At 37.1% G+C, this 19,154-nt stretch overlaps 1 protein-coding gene across 2 annotated transcripts; it reads left to right on the forward strand.

Annotated features, from left to right (window-relative positions):
- The first annotated feature begins 817 nt into the window (after positions 1-817).
- ca5a (carbonic anhydrase Va) lies at positions 818-16,570 on the forward strand. 2 transcript variants are annotated; one of them, XM_053631558.1, is made up of 7 exons: positions 818-1,142; positions 5,652-5,849; positions 6,330-6,448; positions 11,310-11,405; positions 12,197-12,259; positions 12,800-12,958; positions 14,719-16,570. In XM_053631558.1, exons 1-7 carry the CDS (start codon positions 1,010-1,012, stop codon positions 14,872-14,874), a joined length of 924 nt encoding a protein of 307 aa, XP_053487533.1. In that variant the 5' UTR covers positions 818-1,009; the 3' UTR covers positions 14,875-16,570. The 2 variants fall into 2 exon arrangements, with proteins under 2 accessions (XP_053487533.1, XP_053487534.1); XM_053631559.1 differs by lacking the exon at positions 818-1,142 and adding an exon at positions 2,779-5,519 and having other exon boundaries at positions 14,719-16,569.
- Positions 16,571-19,154: the final 2,584 nt, after the last annotated feature.

A 19,154-nucleotide genomic window follows, 5' to 3' on the forward strand; every position in this document is an offset into this window, starting at 1 on the left:
AAGTATGAATGGTACATTCTGTCCTTGAGACTTGAACCTTGGCCTGTTTGATAATCAACCTCATTGTGTATTATGATTGTGATCACATGAGATGTCTCAGTGCTCTATGAACACAAGGTTTCTCTGTACATGTGCATAATGTTTACATCAGAGGTAAAAGGCCAGTCAGTGTGTTAGTACTGCAACGAGTTCATCCAAGTGCCTGGTGAGATGATGCCTATGACCTAGTCGGCATGTAGCCACACTATGATGAGAGATATGAGGTTTGTTGTCATTTCTTTCAGTCCACAGTTTACAGGAATCATAGTTGACCTTGTCTAAGTCCTATGCTTTTGTACAGCATGTATTACATACTAAAAAATGAAGAGATGTATGGCATATAAAATTATTGTATCCAACTATATTACTTTGCCATTCTGTGTTAATAATACATATTTTAAATTATGATAGTTATTCTAAATACAAAAATGTATTTATTATAAAATGTATTTATTAAACACTAATGCATACAAATTCTAACGTTTGATAAGCTCGCCATGGAAACGCCCCTCAGAGGTGAAAGCTGATTGGACGACTGCGCTCCACTTGCCAAAAAAAATAATAAAATAAAATAAAATAAATAATTAACTAAATTTAATTTTTTTTAAGTGGATGAATTGTACAAGTTCCGTGTTTATATCTAAACATTTATAAACGGATTGATCTTATAAAATTATTACATTTAATCTTCGGGTCGTAATGCTAGTCAGTTGCAACCACGCCCTTTTCAACATCCACCAATCGGTGGTCAAAACGCCCCCTCGCGTCTGACGTTAGCCTCGCGAGCTATTCTGTTAGCATAACAACAGTACCCACAGGGAAAGGTGTTGTTTTAGTATCCGGTCTTAAATGAAAGAAATTTAAGTTATTAGTTAAATAATTTAGAAAAAAACGGTCTACTGTTGTTTTAGTTAAGTTTTTAAGCGTTATTCCGAACCGTGTAGGTGAACAGTAAGCTGTGTTTTTAGTCATGGTGGCCCTAACTGTGCTTGCTCGGCACCTCCAGAGGAACCTGGTGCGGCAGCTCCGAATTCCGCGGCTCTCGGTTCCGGTCCGCAGGTGCAACCTGTCCGCCTGCTCCAGCAGATACGTCCGGTCCCAGCGTAATTAACATCCTTACTTCTTGCAATAACGTGCACATATTATTACATGGAGATGATTTTGGGGGAAAATATGTGTACAAAATGTCTGTTTTGGTTCTAAGCGTCTAACTCCACTTTAGTGGACAGATCTATTTCCAGAATGTTCTCATCTTTCGTTACAAATATAAAGTCATGCAGTAAAACCTTTTTACACACATTTATTTTTCTTTCCTGATCAAATGTACACTGCCTTGCATAAGTATTCAACCCCCTAAGAACCTTTCCAAATTTTGTTGTGTTACAGCCTGGAACTGAAATTGACTTAATTTCCATTTTATGTCTTGAATCTGCATAAAATAGCCCATAATACTAAAATGCGGATTAGGTTTGTATAGTTTTCAAAATTATTAAAAAATTAAAAAGTTAAAAGTGTTGGGGGGGCATAACACTGCTCATCACCTGGAGAAGATGGTGATGCACGGTGGTGGCAGCATCTTGTTAAAAGGGAGTGTACGTTGCTAAACGAACAATGTTTACAAAATACTATTTCAAAATTGTACTCTGATTACTGCATATAAAAATTAATCAGATTACTAATTATTTTACTTTCATATTACTTTCAAAACCTATCAAACCTACAAAAATACACTACAAAGTGAAACTTCTAGTTCTTTCAGTAATTTTAGCACGTGTCAATGTATGGCATGATCAGACGTTGGAATTATCATAAAACGCTGAAGTTGGATTTATCATAAAACTTGCCTCGGGTGTTGACATTGTCTTTATAGGACTACCAGACTGATAAAATATAAAACTTTTCTAACTAGGCTAGTTTGATGTCACTAGACAAGGGAAGGCACAGCTAAGGATTTATCTGCTACAGTGCCATACAAAGTACATTGTATTTCCTTATGCTCTGCTCATATCATGTTGACGTAAACTGGAACTCATATAGACATTTACACGCCTTGTTTTCCTGCTCAGCATTAGATGATGTTACTGTTTCAGTTTCAACTCCTTTACTGGTTTTAAAAAAATTCATTTTCCCTCACACTAACTGTGTGAGCTAGCGTTTGGCAGAATTGAAAGATTGTCAGCCAATAAGACACGAGTATTTCCACGTTTTTCCTGTAAACCCTGTCTGATTGGTCTCACCTCTGTTCACTGACGATATAAAATTACAGACGGTCTTCTTTTACTGACGTTCAGTTACGCAGTGACAAACTGCTCCAAGTTTAAAGGATAAATCTTCGGGGCAAAACGTGATTTTATTTAAAAAAATAATTTTACTTAATATCGTTTCCTTAACAATAAATTTGTAAAATTTGTAATGCAAGTAACGTAATGTTATTGACAACAGTAACTGTAATCAAATTACATAAATTTAAAATGTAATGTGTTATGTTACTGCGTTATCAGAAAAAGTCTTTAGATTACAGTTACAATGTAACGAGTTACACCCAACTCAAAGTTGTGATTGCATAACTTTCCCCGTTTCTTTGAATACCATGAAATTAGTTCTGCTGCACCCAGTTTCCATCAGAAGTGAAATTATTTGTTGAATGGTTTTGACCTGCATGTGCAATTAAAGTGTCATGTGATCTCAATATAAATAAAATCTGTTGGGGGGGGGTATTCTTAGAGAACTGAGTGTCTCAGATTTGTTGGGGGGGGGGTTCTTAGAGAACTGAGTGTCTCAGATTTGTTGTTGGGTCAGCATTAGAGACATAGATTAGCACTGAACACTGCGTAACGGTGCACTTTAAAGATCAAAGCAAATTTCTGTGAGCTTATCTAAGAACAAACACAGATACTGACTGAAACTTATCAGCGTCCATCTGGCATGTCGTGTCCTAATGAGCTCTGAACTGATACCGTGTGCTCTAATAGTCGCCTACTGTACAGAAAGTGTGTGAGACAAGGGGAAATGACACACATTATATATCACACTGCAAAAACGTTTATATGTATGCACTGTTTTACTTTCCAAAACCTCATATTATAAAACATCTTGCTAAAAAATCAAATAGAAAGATGTCATTTCATGTCCTCTCATACCAGGATTTTAGTAGGTGAAAGTTGATAAACAATTTTCTGTTTAATTTAGATTTGACATTTTATTTCATTTATATGGACAGGGACTTTATATAAAGAGACTCAGAAGTGAGGAGGAAGAGCTGTGTAGTTAAGAGTCAAAGGAGGACTTTTGTTTGTCCGTACGTCTTCAATTAGCACAAACACATGTTTGGTATCCAATGCAGCTAAGAAGTATTATAAGTCTATCTCACTTCAGATCTTCTATGTAAAGAGATACATGCCTGAATATTTATATATTTGATTTAAATGACATCATCAACCTGTGTAATCTAAAGTTTTGTAAAAAATGCAGAGGTAAGCCCTAGTCAGATTGGATTAGTTTATCAGGAGGATGGCTGTAAATAGGGCTATAATCAATACTTTAAAGTTAAAGGGGCTGTTTGTAATTATTGGAGCCCTCTTCTGGTTGTGGGGTGAGGTGCCTTTACAGTGAAAACATGGATGAGTTCCTCGTATTCTTCACGGGGCTTTATTTAACCTGATGGTATCAACGGACGTGTCCCTGCCTCCAAATCATGTCATGTCATATGCTCAAGTTCAACTTCAAGATGGGGGTCGGAAACGAAAAGAAAGAGTGGTAGTTCAGCTCTCATAAGATGTCGAGTTTATGTCTGTATACCAAGCGTAAGCAGAGATATCCAGTGGTGCTTGAAAGTTTGTAGAATTTTCTATAGATCTGCATAAATATGACCTAAAACATCATCAGATTTTCACACAAGGCCAAAAAGTAGATAAAGAGAACCCAATTAAACAAATGAGACAAACATATTATACTTGGTCATTTATTTGTTCAGGAAAATTATCCAATATTACATATCTGTGAGTGGCAAAAGTATGTGAACCTTTGCTTTCAGTATCTTGTGCAGCAGTAACTGCAACTAAACGTTTCCGGTAACCGTTGATCAGTCCTGCACATCGGCTTGGAGGAATTTTAGCCCGTTCCTCAGTACAGAACAGCTTCAACTCTGAGATGTTAGTGAGTTTCCTCACATGAACTGCTTGCTTCAGGTTCTTCCACAACATTTGCTACCATTGGGGTGGGTGGGTGAATGAGAAACAGTGTAAAGTGCTTTGGGACCACTCAGGTTAAAGCGCTATATAAGAAAGAACATTTCTAATGGATTGAGGACAGGACTTTAATTTCCTGTAACAGTAGTGTGCGATTATCGATGCACTCATTCTAATACGTTATTGTTTCCATACTAACGGCTCAGTCATAGGGACTTGCACTATTAATAAACGGATTTACAAGCTGTTTATATGAGGATTTTTTCTGTAATGAGATGTTTATTTGGCATTTATGGAAGGAGTCTTCAGTGTCAGAGGTAAAACTAAGATTTCATGACATGTCTTATTAACTTTAAAAAAAAAATTATTTTTTTTTTTAAAAGAGAGAGAGAGGCTGGTGAGAGCTATCTACTATAACTTGAAAACCATGACCTCTTCAATAAAATATTCATAGTAATAGTTGGCAAATTACTGTTGAGTAAGAGGAATAAGACACTTGTAACAGTAACAGCATGACTTTGGGTGTTTTATTCTTTAGATAGCTGCAGTGCAAAGCGCAGCACCGCATTTATGTCTTGGCTGATGGATTAGGTTTTGTGGAAGTGGACCAATCCCAGTAATTTGTGTGCTGTTTGTAAAGCAGGCTATATTTGTATTGAAGGCCGTGGCTGACTGTAAAGCATGCTGTATTTTGTAAAGTTAGTAATTTTTCTCCCGCTGGCTCTTGAAGCAGCTTGGAGGAATTACAGCGTCAACTGCTTGGCCAGTAACCTCGTTTACAAAAAAATAAAAAACCCTTCCTACTCACATTCCTGTGGCTTACGTTTAATTCAGTGAAATGCCTTTTGAATACTCCGGTCGCATGTGACCATATGAGCACAACGCCGATAGTCACATACGATAGTACAGTCTCTGTGGAGAGGATATGTTCTAGCTTATGCTCTTTTCTTAAACTTGTAGGCTTTTCATCTCAAGTGAACATTGCTGCCAAGAAAAGTTCTTTCACTGGAAATTTATATTGCGTCGAATCCAGTTCCTGCTGCAAAGCCAGTTTTTTTTTTTTTCTTTTTCCCTCTCACCACATTCAGATGACGTGTCTCTTCCTTCAGCTTTACTTCAAGGATCTTTTATGAGTCACATCCTCAAAAGAGAAGTTTCTTTCTTTTCTTATTTCACTCGTGGCACGTTTAAGAAAAAGACGTCATTCCTGTTTGCTTTGTCTTGTCCGGTGAAGTTTTCTTTGCAAAATGTTGTGTCATAAAGCATGCGAGGCAGCGGAATACATTAAAAAAAGTAGGTGGTTGTTTTATACCTTTTTTTTTTTTTTCTTTTCCCAGCAAATATGGTTAGGTTTTGGGTTTTTTTGCTTGTTTGTTTTACCGGTAAGTGAATGTCTTGTATGTTCTTTTGTTTTTTGTATTTCAGTGCACCCGATGTGGCAGGAGCCTCTGGAAATGCCTGGAGGAGAGCGCCAGTCTCCCATCGACATCAACCTGCGTAAAAGCGTCTTCGACCCAAACCTGAAGCCATTGGTTACACAGTACGACCCCAGAACCTGCCAGCAGATCTGGAACAACGGATACTCCTTCCTCGTCGAATACGACGACACGACAGACAAGTCCAGTAAGAGTGCATGGATTACTCTGATAAAAATACAGTCAAATTAAAAATCTAGCACAAACTGAACATGTTAATGGCACTAATGACATCAGTAACTGAAAAATTAGTAAAACAAATACACCAGGAACTAATATAGTAATAAATATTAATACAATAATAGCTAGATGTTAAATAAATTGCATCCTATAAGAAATTATAATTTTTTTAAAATAATATTTCCTATAAGATCTGATTGTTTATATAATGTTTCCTATAAGAACTGATTGTTTTGATGTTACCATGAACTTTTAAAACTGATGATGCTAGTTAATATTAATAAATAATAAATACTCATTTCACAGTTAGTGTTAAGATTAAAGTGTGGGCATGGCGTTAATTAGCTAAAGTAATCATTATGTCAATGGAAGGGCTTCACAAGGTGTGTGTGTGTGTGTGTGTGTGTGTGTGTGTGTGTGTGTGTGCGTGTGCGTGCTTGTGATGCAGCACTGCGTGGTGGTCCCCTGGAGGATCAGTTCAGGTTGTGTCAGTTTCATTTCCACTGGGGAGAGAATAACACCTGGGGCTCTGAACACACTGTGGACCGCCACCTCTACCCCGCTGAGGTAATGGTTGTTGAATCCTGGACTGTGATTGGTCAGAAGGTGTTGATTAATGTTCTATAACAATTATGTTCAGCTCGTTCACAGGGACTTGTACGGCGAACACGCCACGTAAACGGATTAAAACCGTGTAATTGTTGGTACGGTGAAGTTTTCCATAAGGAGATGTTTGTGACATTCATGGAAGGTGTCTCCAGTGTCAGGGCTTTGTAACGATCAGAGGTAAAGCTGTAACGTGCAAGTTTTCCAACGTGTTCAGGACGCTTTTTGACATGCTGCGTTTATTTATTGTTCAAGACAGAGATATAAGAGATGTTGGTGAGGGAACATTGTTTCTAGCTACTCTAACATAAGTTTCGTGGACGTTCGAGAACACGACATGTTCTTTAAGAAATAAAAAAGCAGAATAGTTTGAAGATTGCTGTGGTGTAAGAGGAATGAAACACTTTAATAAGGAAAATAATCAACTTCAGCGAGGTAGCAGTATCGCCGCTTCAAGACAGGGAAAAAAACAGCAGTTATTTTACAGACGATTAGTGGCGTTCGCGTAGTAAAGCATCACTATTGTTATCTCACACGGACTCAAGCGGAAAAAAAATTGCACGTTTTTGGCTCATATAGAATGAATGGGGAATAAGACACAGGTGTCACAGCTCGGACGTCAGTCGGCTGACACGCTCGTATCACATGTTCTCTCATACGTCTTAAGCGGCAGTCACACTAGACTTTCAGAATGCGAAATTTTTATGTTGATTGCTACGAATATGAACGGCAACCGAATATGGGCGGTGACATCACTCGCCAATGTTAAAATATACCATCTGTTCCTGTATGCAGCGACACCGCAATAAAGGCAACTCCTCTTTTTATGTTGGTTTTATATTCTTTTAAAGCTGTGTCGTATAAAGGTGTGACACCGGTACAATCGGTGCTTCCTTAAACTTGGATTTTCTGAAGAGGTCAAGCTGTGACATGTCGATCTTCTATTGGCCACACGTATTCACGTGATTCGAATTCGCTGGTCAGAGTTCGCCAAACTTGAACTTTGGAACGCGGTGAAACGCGAAACATTTCCAGCATTTGCATGCGTATGAATGGAAGTCACTGGAAATTTCGCATGCCGAAAGTCTAATGTGACCGCCCCTTTAGGGAGTAAGCCCAGCATATGCACAACACGTTTCCAAATTTTCGCCAGAAAAGGGTATTATTACGCCTGCATTATTCTGTCCACATAGACTCCCCTAACTCCCACGTCGTCAGTGACACAGACATGAATGACGTGTCCAAGTGTTCAGTTTGGTCCATGGAGTCAGGAATTCCAATTTGGGAATGGATCCAACATGCATGTCGTGCGGAATTTGCCGTCGGGATTTGGAATCGACACTAAATTGAAATGAGTCTAGAGGAACAAACGGGCAAACAGAGACACTGTTTCAGATTTACTCTCTCCATAGGAAATATTCAGCACCTAACTAGTCAGCAAATTATAATAAACAAATTATTTATGCTTCAACAAAGGCGTATACACATGCAGCTCCCCTACTGACCGGCATGTGCAGCTGCATGCCGGTGTTGAATTTTGCACTCGTATTATCTTCAGAAAATGTCAATTCTAGTGTGTGTGTGTATGTTTGACAGTCCTGATACACACTGCAGTGATGAGAGTTCTCCATCTGAACATAGTCATAGTTAAACAATAAAACTGAGTTTAATGCACACAAAGACAATGTGGCAAAAAGACCAATGTTTTATCCTTAAACAGTGTGTGTGTGTGTGAGAGAGAGAGAGACGGCCATGTGAGTGTAGGACAGAAAGCAGGGGCGCTTACAGGAAAGTCCTCTATTTATGTGGAACGTACTTAGTAAAATGCTTTCACCTCCAACAAGGGCAACACACATGAGTTCAACACACACACTACAGCTTTCAACAGTCCCTCTGTGTGTTTTAGTTAGTTAAAAAATTAACAATTTACAGATTCTGCAAGATGTATGTAAACTTGATCTCATGACCTCAACTATATGTGTACATATAAACAAGAAGGAGAGGAGTGTGTGTGTGTGTGTGTGTGTGTGTGTGTGTGTGTGTGTGTGTGTTTTAGTTAGATCTAGAAAGTCACATTTGTTTTGTTTTTTTTATTCTGGAAAATATGTTAATACAGGTGGTTTAAAAACAGTGTGTATGTGGTTTCTCCTAAGCCTATACCACATGGCATGCTGTTAAAGGAAAATAATCAGGGTGTCAGTGTGGTGTGATGAAGTAGAGTTACTGTTATCACCCTGAAGTTGATTATTTTTCTATAACGGCATGTCGGCATCAGCATGTTTATTCCACTTACACCACAGCAATTTTCCAGTGATTAGAGTTTTTTTTTACCATGTCCTGCTTTTTATCGGTTTATAATTACATTTAATATCGTGGAATGTCCACAAAATATTATCACTTATCTTATAGCAGCTATAAACTGTTCCCTCATTAACCTCTCTTTTTTCTTTTTCCTTGAAGCTAATATGACGATACAAAAACGCAACTTATGTTGCTGAGAAAACGCAAAGCATAAACTCCTCTGTCCTGAAAACATCGGAAAACATCAAGTTAGCGCTTTATAGAATAGAACTTTAAACATTGTGTGTGTGCTCCAAACCGCTATAAGCTGACAGTGAGTGTTTCCAGTGTGTCCCGTTTTGCCCTGATTCTCTCCGGTGTCCTCTTTCACTCCGCTCTCAGTCTTTTATTTCCCTGGATGAATAGAGTTCAGTGCGGTTGAATGGCTTCTGCGTTCAGGTATTGTGTTAAGCCTGAGGAGTGGTGTTACAGGAACAGTTTGGACAGCCAAAAAAAAAAAGTACACAATCTTCCCCCTTAAACCAGATGTAGTGCGTCAATCAAGACATGTTTTATGCCCTTAGTTTGCTTTACGTTTTATGGCATTTGGCAAACGCTCTTATCCAGAGCGACTTACATTTATTTCATTTATACATCTGAGCAGTTGAGGGTTAAGGGCCTTGCTCAAGGGCCCAACAGTGGTAGTTTGGCGGTTCTGAGGTTTGAACTCACAATTTTCTGAGCAGTAGTCGAACATCTTAACCACTGAGCTACCACTGATCCAGCGCTTGTTTTTAGTTAAGAGAAAATTTATAGCTGCCAGTTTATAGTGAGGCGACCTGCATGTCAATTGAAAGCTGAAGTGTGTGTGTGTGTGTGTGTGTGTGTGTGTGTGAGAGAGAGAGAGAGAGAGAGAGAGAGAGAGGGGTATGTCTTTATTAGCGATGTAACCGAATACAAAGTGTTTTTTGTTATAGAAAGCATGCCACAAAGTTTTGGGCTAGCTGTGTGCTTTGGGACTGGGATCCTGCAGGACAAAAAGATAATAAGTTGTGTGAGGTTTTTTTACTCTCATGTGGAATGTGTTAGGACAGATCATGGGCAGGGCTGCCAGACTTGCAGAAAAAGACTTGAAACTAGCCCTAGGCATTGGAAAAGCTAGACTGCTTTTCTCAGTTTTTGCCTGGGAATCAAGTTACCAGTAGTGTGCATGCATTTGTAGTATCTGCAATACGTAGACAGGGAAACTGTCACCCTGTTCACTAGACAAAGACGAAGTTTATTAACGCGATACATTCTTAAATGACCGTCTCCATCATCGTGAAAAAAAAAAAAAATCCTCTCGGGCAATCATTGAGGAATTATAATGGGAAAGGACGGACCCCAGTTTGACTTGCAGCAACAATGCAAGTTAATCTGGTAAGATGCCATTAGATGGATATTGTTGTCCGCTATAAATGACCAGTTTCTTGACGATCATTGTTTTAAAACATACAAGGGTAAGTCAAATTGTATAATTTTTCTACATAAACTCCATATTGTTCAATGCAAGTGTTCCATTGCTTAACGAGAGTCTAGGTTGCTCTGGGGGGGGGGGGGGGGGGGGGGGTAAATCAGTTACTTTCTAATTTATGTTTCATTTTCATTTGACTCAACCTCACAGATGGCTTGCTTACTCAGTCACATTAGATAGGAGATGGAAAGCTTGCTAGAAAGTTCCACAGGACATCTGGCTCAGGAGATGAATAGTTCTTTTTTTCCTTTTTTTTTTTTTGGCCCATTTCCAACTAAATGTGAAACATACACAAATGTTTTGAACGCTAAACAAATACAGGTACAAATAATGCCATTGCATTACACTCCTAGTCTCTGTATGTACATACAGCTGAGGTCACACAGGCCTTGCAGAATCTGCAAAATGTTAATAATGCAAAGTAAATGAGAGGGATCAAAAAAAAAAAAATCATTTTGTTTTTTATTTAGTATTGCCATGAATAAGCTATTTCATATAACAGCTGTTTACATATAGTCCACAAGACACAATAATAACTGAATACACAAATTGAACCAGTTCAAAAGTTTACACACACACTCTTTCCAGCAGTGACTGTATGATGTTGAGATCCATCTTTTCACACTGAGGACAACTGAGGGACTCGTACACAACTATTACATAAGGTGCATAACATTCACTGATGCTCAAGAAGGCAACATGATACATTAAGAAACAGGGGGGTGTAAACTTTTGAAAAGGACAAACGGTGTAAATTGTTATTTCGTTTAAAGATCTTATTTTTTTCATTTAGTACTGCCCATCAGATGCTATATATGATATTTACGTTTCCCAGAAGACAAAATAAGTTTCTCGATCAATTTTTATGATCCATTTTATTTATTTTTAAAAAATTAACATTTTGCAGATTCTGCAAGGCGTATGTAAACTTGACCTCATGACCTCAACTGTATGTGTACATATAAACAAGAAGGAGAGAGGTGTGTGTGTGTGTGTGTAAAAAAAACTTGTCCTGCTCTTCTCCTGCAGCTCCACTTGGTCCACTGGAATGCAGATAAATACGCTTTGTTTGAGGAGGCCATCATGGAGGAGAATGGACTGGCTGTTATCGGGGTCTTCCTGAAGGTATTGCATCTGATATTTTAACACAGCACCTATTTCTCTTATTTTAGAAATGTTTATTTGAAGCCAACAACATACTTTTGTCTTAAACATGATGAGTCAGAATGCAGGAGCAGAAACTGACCTCATGTCTGTCTGTAGATCTGCATCATGATTTTAACCCAGTTATGGCTACTAAAGCTAGTTAAATTCCTCATGAAATCAGAATGGAAATTCTGTGGCTTTTTAGTATGAATATGTCAGACTTAAGGTTATCTATAAGCTAGTGCACTCCAAAACAATGACAAAATTCACGTTTAGAAGATATATGCATTCAAAATGTACAGTCTCTCTCTACAACCAATACGGATCTGCAATTCTGAAGACATCATTATGCCCTTCAGCTTCTCATCAGAAATTCTGTCCAATCAAATGCTTTCTAGAATCTGAAGGGTTCCACATACAACAGTTGTAAGTTTCCTGACTGTGAGGTACGTTAAATGCCATTGGCTATTTAAAAGGGGGGAGGGGCCACTTGATATGTCCCACCCTGCCTTCCTGTTTCAGTGGAAAGTATGTCAACACGTCGAATAACCCTACATGTTTCAAGGAACTTCACTGTGACTTTAACATGAAATATATACCGTATATATTGCTTTACACCAGTGAATTCTCAGATCTCAAGTTATATGACCTATCAGGGTCATATAGACAAATGTCATAATAAGTAAAATATTAGTTTACAACTTTATTCACCATGGTATGGTTCTCCTTTATGTTTAAATAATAATGGCTGATTTTTGTCCCTTGTTTAGGTTGGGAAGAGACACGAGGGTCTGCAGAAGCTGGTGGACGCTCTACCTGCCGTCAGACACAAGGTGTGTACTGCCATTTTAAAACCTGCTGTACAGAGGTGAAGGATCATGGAAACAGCACATGCAGACTTAACAAGATCATCATGAAGGCGGGCTCAGTCCTGCGGCTCAGTCTGGAGTTGGTGGAGTTGGTGGTGGAGAAGAGAATGCTTACCAACTCTCAGCCCTCAGGACTGAACCCGCCCACACTGTCCATGCTGAAATACTTTCTCTGCAGAGTCTAATTAAGTCTAATTATCAGCATGTCTTGGTGTAGAAGGGTGAGTGTTCTCAGATCATTCCTCCTGGCAACTATCAGACTGTATAACCTGTTTGTCCTTGGCACACCTGTGCAGCTCTCCTGTTCTTATGTGCACAGATTACACAATGCAAGATGACATGTTTGCATATATATATATATAAATATTTTAGTCTGTTGTCTTATTCCTTCTTGCCTTTCTTCCGCTGTCCCTCTCTCTGTTGTTTGTCTTTCTATCTGTGTCTCTTTCTATCTCTGTTACTCTCTTTCTTTCTGACTCTCTCTCTCTCTCTCAAACTACACAGGATAGTGTAGTGGAGTTCACTAAATTTGACCCATCCTGCCTCCTGCCTGAGAGCATGAACGAATATTGGACGTACGCCGGATCTCTAACCACGCCCCCTCTGACCGAGGCCGTCACCTGGATCATCATGAAGCAGGCCATTGAAGTGAGCCACGAACAGGTAGGACCAGAGACGGGAACAAACATTCAGAGCTTGCATTCTCTACAGGAAGTGAGCTTTTTTTTTTTTTTTTTTTTTGTTTTTTAGTGTAGGCTGAGTCCAGTCTGAGCTCTAAATATCAGTAATATATCATTAAAATGCTTCATTTATGTTCAGAAATGACAGGGTTCAGTTTAATTGCAGGTTTTGTGTAATGACCGGTAATTAATTTGCTGGTTCTTTAATTGTCCTGCGTGTGTAAATCGTTTCTTGAATTCTAAGGTCCGGTTTTATTTTAATAGAGGTTTTCATGTGGTTTTTTGTTGTTGTTTTTTTTCCCACTGGTCAGAAACCTGATCATGTATTTAGTTTTTGTTTGTTTCTGGGGGTTTTATTCCATGCAGTACATTTCTATTTAACCTATCCAAATTTTCCTTTTAATCAATGACACACACACACACTCCTTTTCTGTCTTTCTCTCTTTTTCCAATAAAACCATAATGGATTAAAATATTGCCAAGACATTTAAATATATAGTTCATAAGTCACTTTTTTAATGAACTGCCCAATCCTAATGCCAAGTTAATGTGGGACACCTTGCTTTCTTCCAATAAAGCTCAACAGCTTTTTTTCAGCAGTTTTGGTTCCAGAAGGAAATTTACCATTAAGTTTCTTCCCCACAGATATTTCAGAATTTTTTTCAATAACTAGTTTAAAGTGCTGAACCAAACAGCTACAAGATGAATCATGACCTCATTCAAATTATCCAACTGTTTTTTTTATTATTTTTTATTTATTTATTTATTTATTTATTATTTTTTTTAAACAGAAATAAATGCATGGGAACAGCACAGTAGTTCCCACAATGCATTGCAAATTATATAAGTGAATCCTTAATTATTAGTATCTGAGTGAGTATTCCATGTTAACAGAGTGACCTTTTCAAAACAACAGAACAAGTGAACAATGCAAAAAAAAGCTTGTCAGTAGCTCTTCTTCATCATCACACCGTTAATTATTTTTACTATGACCGCATGACATGGAGTGATTTAGAGGTTGACCGATTTTACCGATAACCAAGTCGGGCAGTACCTGCTGATAACCCGATTAATCAACCCATAGTTTTAAAAATTTATACTGAATGAAAACGTAACACACAAAGTAAAATATTGCTGAGCTTTATAACAAAAATAAACAGTACTGACTGAACCATAAAAATGTACTGTACTTTATTAATTGAAATAAATATTAATTTATATTAACTATTAATAAATATTAAAGTAAGTAAGATATACATCTAAAAAGTAACACTCCAACTAACATGCACAAATGAAGTAAATTGATTTTAAAAAATCACATCAAATAACACAATAAAATTTGTCAGTGATAGTTTTATTTGTCCTCTAGTGGCCGCTCTCGTACTGTATAATGACAGCGGACCCTTCTCAGTTGCTACTCCCACAACGGACGCAACCAGGAAAAACTGTCTGTGTGGATTTTTGGCGAAGTTCCAGCAATTGGTTATCAGTGCAGATTAATCGGCAAAACCGATCAATCCATCGACCTCTGGAGTGTTTTATTCCTTATATAAAACTAGGCAAACTTTAAGCATTTGTCTGTTTCTTTCACCTGGAGTGGGTTTTGTTTGTTTTTTGTTTTTTAAAACTTTCTTCTAACAGTTTTCTAATTACTAGGCTGTAAGCATTCTGCAACTGTGTATCTTTTTTTTAAACAAATATGTCACATATGAAGCGCTCTCTCTCTCTCATTCTCTCACTCAGTTGGCCGTGTTCAGGAGTCTGCTGTTCACCTCGGCGGAGGAAGAGGTCCAGAAGAGCATGGTGAACAACTTCCGGGTCCAGCAGCCTCTAAAGGGACGGACAGTTCGCTCGTCCTTCACCCCGTTCCTCCAGGACGTTCCTTCCACTGACCCTTAAACCCTCACCCTGACCCTGTGAAGTACTGATGGTGTCATCTCAGTCTTATACCCGGTGATGCTCGTCACAACATCCCAAATTTTCAGCCCAATTTATGACCAGGAACTCGAGTCAGGTCCAAAAGTCTGAGACCACTAACAAGCATTTCATCATAGAGAAATAGAGGTTTATTGAATAATTGAACTTCACTAATCAAAATTGGAATACAGGATGTTCAGATGCCTTTACTTTAATTTAAAATGTTAGTAAAGGACAGGACTTTTGTACCCGACTCTCCTCAGACACTTTGTGCCACTTTATACAGTTCCTGAAGCTTCTGTTCAAAAATGTTTTAACTTTTAATAACGTTCTTTACTTGTATTTTTTTTTTTTTCTGGAGACGAAATTACTTTCCTGAACGCATATGCATGTTGCAGGTGATGTTTGATTGTGACCTAGGAAATGTACAACTTGGCTATACACTGACCGTTTTAAACCCTGACATTTCAAATATTTTACTAATCACCATTACATTATACAGAGCAGTAGTTAATTAAGTAAAGGTAAAGCACTTCTTACACACTCGTTCCTAGATCCTATTTCAGCTATAAATGAGGATTTTATTTTAACGGCAGACGTACTTGGCGGATAAAGCTGTTAAGCCTGTAGAAAATTACTTGTATACGGTACAGTGCACTACAGAGGTGCCATCATTTACATCACTTACAGTTGCAGGTTTTATTTCAGAAGGCATGCCTTATTGTAGCTCTACAGAAATATGACAGATTTTCAGGTGGGACACTTATAGATACTGGAAAAATATGTTGTGCATGTAGGAATTTAACTTCCTGCCCTGTTGCATCAAAATTAAATAAAAACAAAAAACAAAGAAACATTAGGTATAATTGGCACAATGTAAGCATTAGCTTTGATGGGATTTGAGAATATTTTACTTCAACTAAATAATGACTCCATAATCCTATCAATTAATTCAGAACATTTCATAAGACAGCATCTAATTTCATTGATTTTTCTCCATTCTTCTGCAGTGGCATGGCACTCCTGATGTTCCTGCCAACATTGCTAGAGTAAAAACTATCTTGTCTGAGATCAGTATATCTCCTAACGCTGCTTCAGTGTCCGTGCAGATTTATTTCCAGTCTCTGTAGCCGTCCCCACTTAAAGTTCCTCTTCATACAGAAAAGAAATGATACAGTGACCTTCTCATGTGGTCTTCATTTCTCATACAGTTTTAATAACTGACCGTGCAGTTGATTTTTACTGCCCGAGAAAACTCAATTTAAACGTTAAACTGCTGCACACTTCCTTTACTGGTTTACTGTTAACAAGTGAGATTATTTAAGATTATATTTCTGACCAATTAGCTCATTTAGATGATATCTGTTATAAAGATTATCACTTTATACAGGCTATATTTAAATAGCCGAGTTTATGATCTAGTGGATTCACATGCGGGATGTAACACAAATTACCGGAAATGCTAAAATACCATATACAAGACATTTTTGTATTTGGTACTGTGACTTGTTGCCTGACTTTTTTTTTAAATGATTTATAACTACTTAACTCTTTTACAAAACTGCACTCTAGCTCTCTTTAAATATTGGGACATTGCTTTTTTCCAAAAGGTAGAATTTAGATGGTGCATCTTATACTTCATATATATATATATATATATATATATATATATATATATATATATATATATATATATATATATATAGTCCAGAAAATGTAAATATATATAAAATAACTAGTTTAGATTTGATCTGATCTGGTATTCGTTAATTTTCCGATGCTAATAATAAATGCTAGTTAAAAGGAGACCAGCCTTCATAAATCTGAAATCGGTATAAAGCGAATTAGCGATTATTTATGTTCATTTATTATTAGAATACTTAATTTTGGTTCTATTATTATTAGTTTTGCCATATATTAAAATTTCTAAGTAGCTGAGTTTAGTTGAAATCCTAACTGTTATTTTTTAAACATATAACATGACAGAAAAACATGGAGAAAATTAATTCTTGAGGTAGTTGATAACATTCCTCCTGCAAATGTAGTAAGAGAATACATAATAAAATACAAATACATATACTTGCATTTTAGAGTATTTATAACAGTAGTTTGTTGTCACACGTGGTAAAGTTAAAATGACACTGCTTGTCCCATAGCCATGTCAATTTCTCTAGACAGATCGAATTTATAATCTAGAGCGAATTATTATCCAGAAAATACGGTAACGGCATACAAGCCCGTCTCTTTTATTACAGATTTACTCATATTTTATGGTGTTTTCTGTACTTTTTCTGCTCCCTGCATGTGTTATACAAATAATATATGGTGTGTGTGTGTGTGTGTGTGTGTGTGTATGTATATATATATATATATATATATATATATATATATATATATATATATATATATATATATATATATATATATATATATATATATAAATATATATAAATAAATTATATAATTATACAGTTAGGAGCTTTATCTGTACATTATGGCTACATGATGTAGTTTTGACGTTTATGCACATGGAAGCGATACACATAGTTACTGGTTCAGATTTTTATTCCGTATGAAACAAAGTTTGGAAAACGACAGTGCCTTTAGCATTACGCTCCCACGCTGTTTCATTGTCCCACTGCCAAAAATCTGTCCTTGATTCCAGATGAGTGAAGGACAGATCAGTGAGTGGTGCTTTTGTGAGAGTTTTTATTAATATTATTATTATTATTATTATTATTATTAATAATAATAATAATATCATTGTTATTATAACGGTCCACTAGAGGGTGCCGGAGCTCCAGGAGAGCGATGCAGGTCCTGTATATTCAGATTCCAGCAGTGATCTTCTGCTTTTACAAACCGATGTGAGCATGAACCTTAAATCAGAGCAGGAAAATCAGCAAAATGTGCCAGATGTAGGCACCCCGCCCTCTCCACCTCCTTACGTGCAGACACGTACACTGAAGTTTAGTGATCAGAAGAGATTTGACGTTTATTACTATTTTAATGTGATTTCAGTCTGTAGGTTTACCGTGCATTTGATATATAAACAGTGGTGGGGTTTTTTTTTTGTTTTTTTTTAAAGTCTTGTATATTTTAAAGTTAATGAGCAGGTTTGGCAAGAAAATCACCAAACAGTGCTAAAATCTTTCAACTGACAGTATGTAGGTTCTAAGGACTTCAAGTTACTGTTTTATTACTGTTTAACACTATTAGCGCCACAGAGATGACATAAACCCTAACTGTATGTAAATTAAATTACGTTAAATATGAATTATTCTGTATGAAGACCTAAACGTGTGTGTTTAAGACTTAATACAGTAACTTGCTGCTCTAAATCAAGGTTTATTACCGAGCTTGGAGGAGAAACCTGTTAAACCTATAGACAGAACTAGAGTCTGGTTTTTCCAATTCGATCTGGATTGTTTCAAGTATTAATCCCTACAGAGGGTTCAATATGAGCTCATTGCCTGTTTTAACTAAAATGTTAACATAGCCATTAGCTACTGTCACACTAGTCCTTTTACTTTTACAGAAAGACTGTTGTCAGGGTGTTTGTTTTTGTTTTAATAACAGTATTAGCTAACTAGTCTAGCTTGTACTCTTGATTATATTTATTATTCTCTGTAAGGCAGATTGGTGTAACTTTGGTGAGGAGGTTGTTTGCCTTCACTGTAACTTTGGAGGCAGAAAATCAAGAGAATTTAAGCTGCTTGTGTGACTTGACTATCATGTTCTGATGAACATCCCAAACGTACACATGTTGTATTTTTAATATTCAACTTTGTAAATGTCCTCATATTCGCTCACTTTTTTCCACCTTTTGGAAGATCCAGTGTAGGAAGCTTCTCTTAAGATTACAGCAAGTGTAAATGCAGGATTACAGCAAGTGTAAACGTTTCATGAAAAACGTTTTTTTTGTTGTTGTTGTTTTAATTAACTTATGAACTAATATATCGTTTTTTGTAAGATTACATAAAATTTAAATGAGGTTTTCCTCTAGTGTAAACTCATTGACAAGATTCACCTCTTCAGCCAAACCCTGTCAAAATATTTTCTAAACTGAGCTGGAATCTGGATCTTCAGGACCAGTGGAAGACCAGAAGAGCAGGTTAGAGACTGAAATGCCGTAAATGTGATGCACCACGGCTATGGTTTATTTATGGGAGGAAATTAGTGTGAGAATTGTGGGAACTGTGCTGTGTCGTGAGGGAAGTGAGCTACTCCACAGTGACAAAGAAGTCCATGCTCAGAGTAAA

The sequence above is a fragment of the Ictalurus furcatus genome, chromosome 8 (genome assembly GCF_023375685.1).
Source record: "Ictalurus furcatus strain D&B chromosome 8, Billie_1.0, whole genome shotgun sequence".
Taxonomy (NCBI): Eukaryota; Metazoa; Chordata; class Actinopteri; order Siluriformes; family Ictaluridae; genus Ictalurus; species Ictalurus furcatus.

Coding starts and splice junctions, on each gene's coding strand:
- ca5a (XM_053631558.1), top strand. CDS start 1,010: ATGGTGGCCCTAACTGTGCTTGCTCGGCACCTCCAGAGGAACCTGGTG. Junction 5,850..6,329: donor CGACACGACAGACAAGTCCA/GTAAGAGTGCAT, acceptor CTTGTGATGCAG/CACTGCGTGGTGGTCCCCTG. Junction 12,959..14,718: donor TTGAAGTGAGCCACGAACAG/GTAGGACCAGAG, acceptor TCTCTCACTCAG/TTGGCCGTGTTCAGGAGTCT.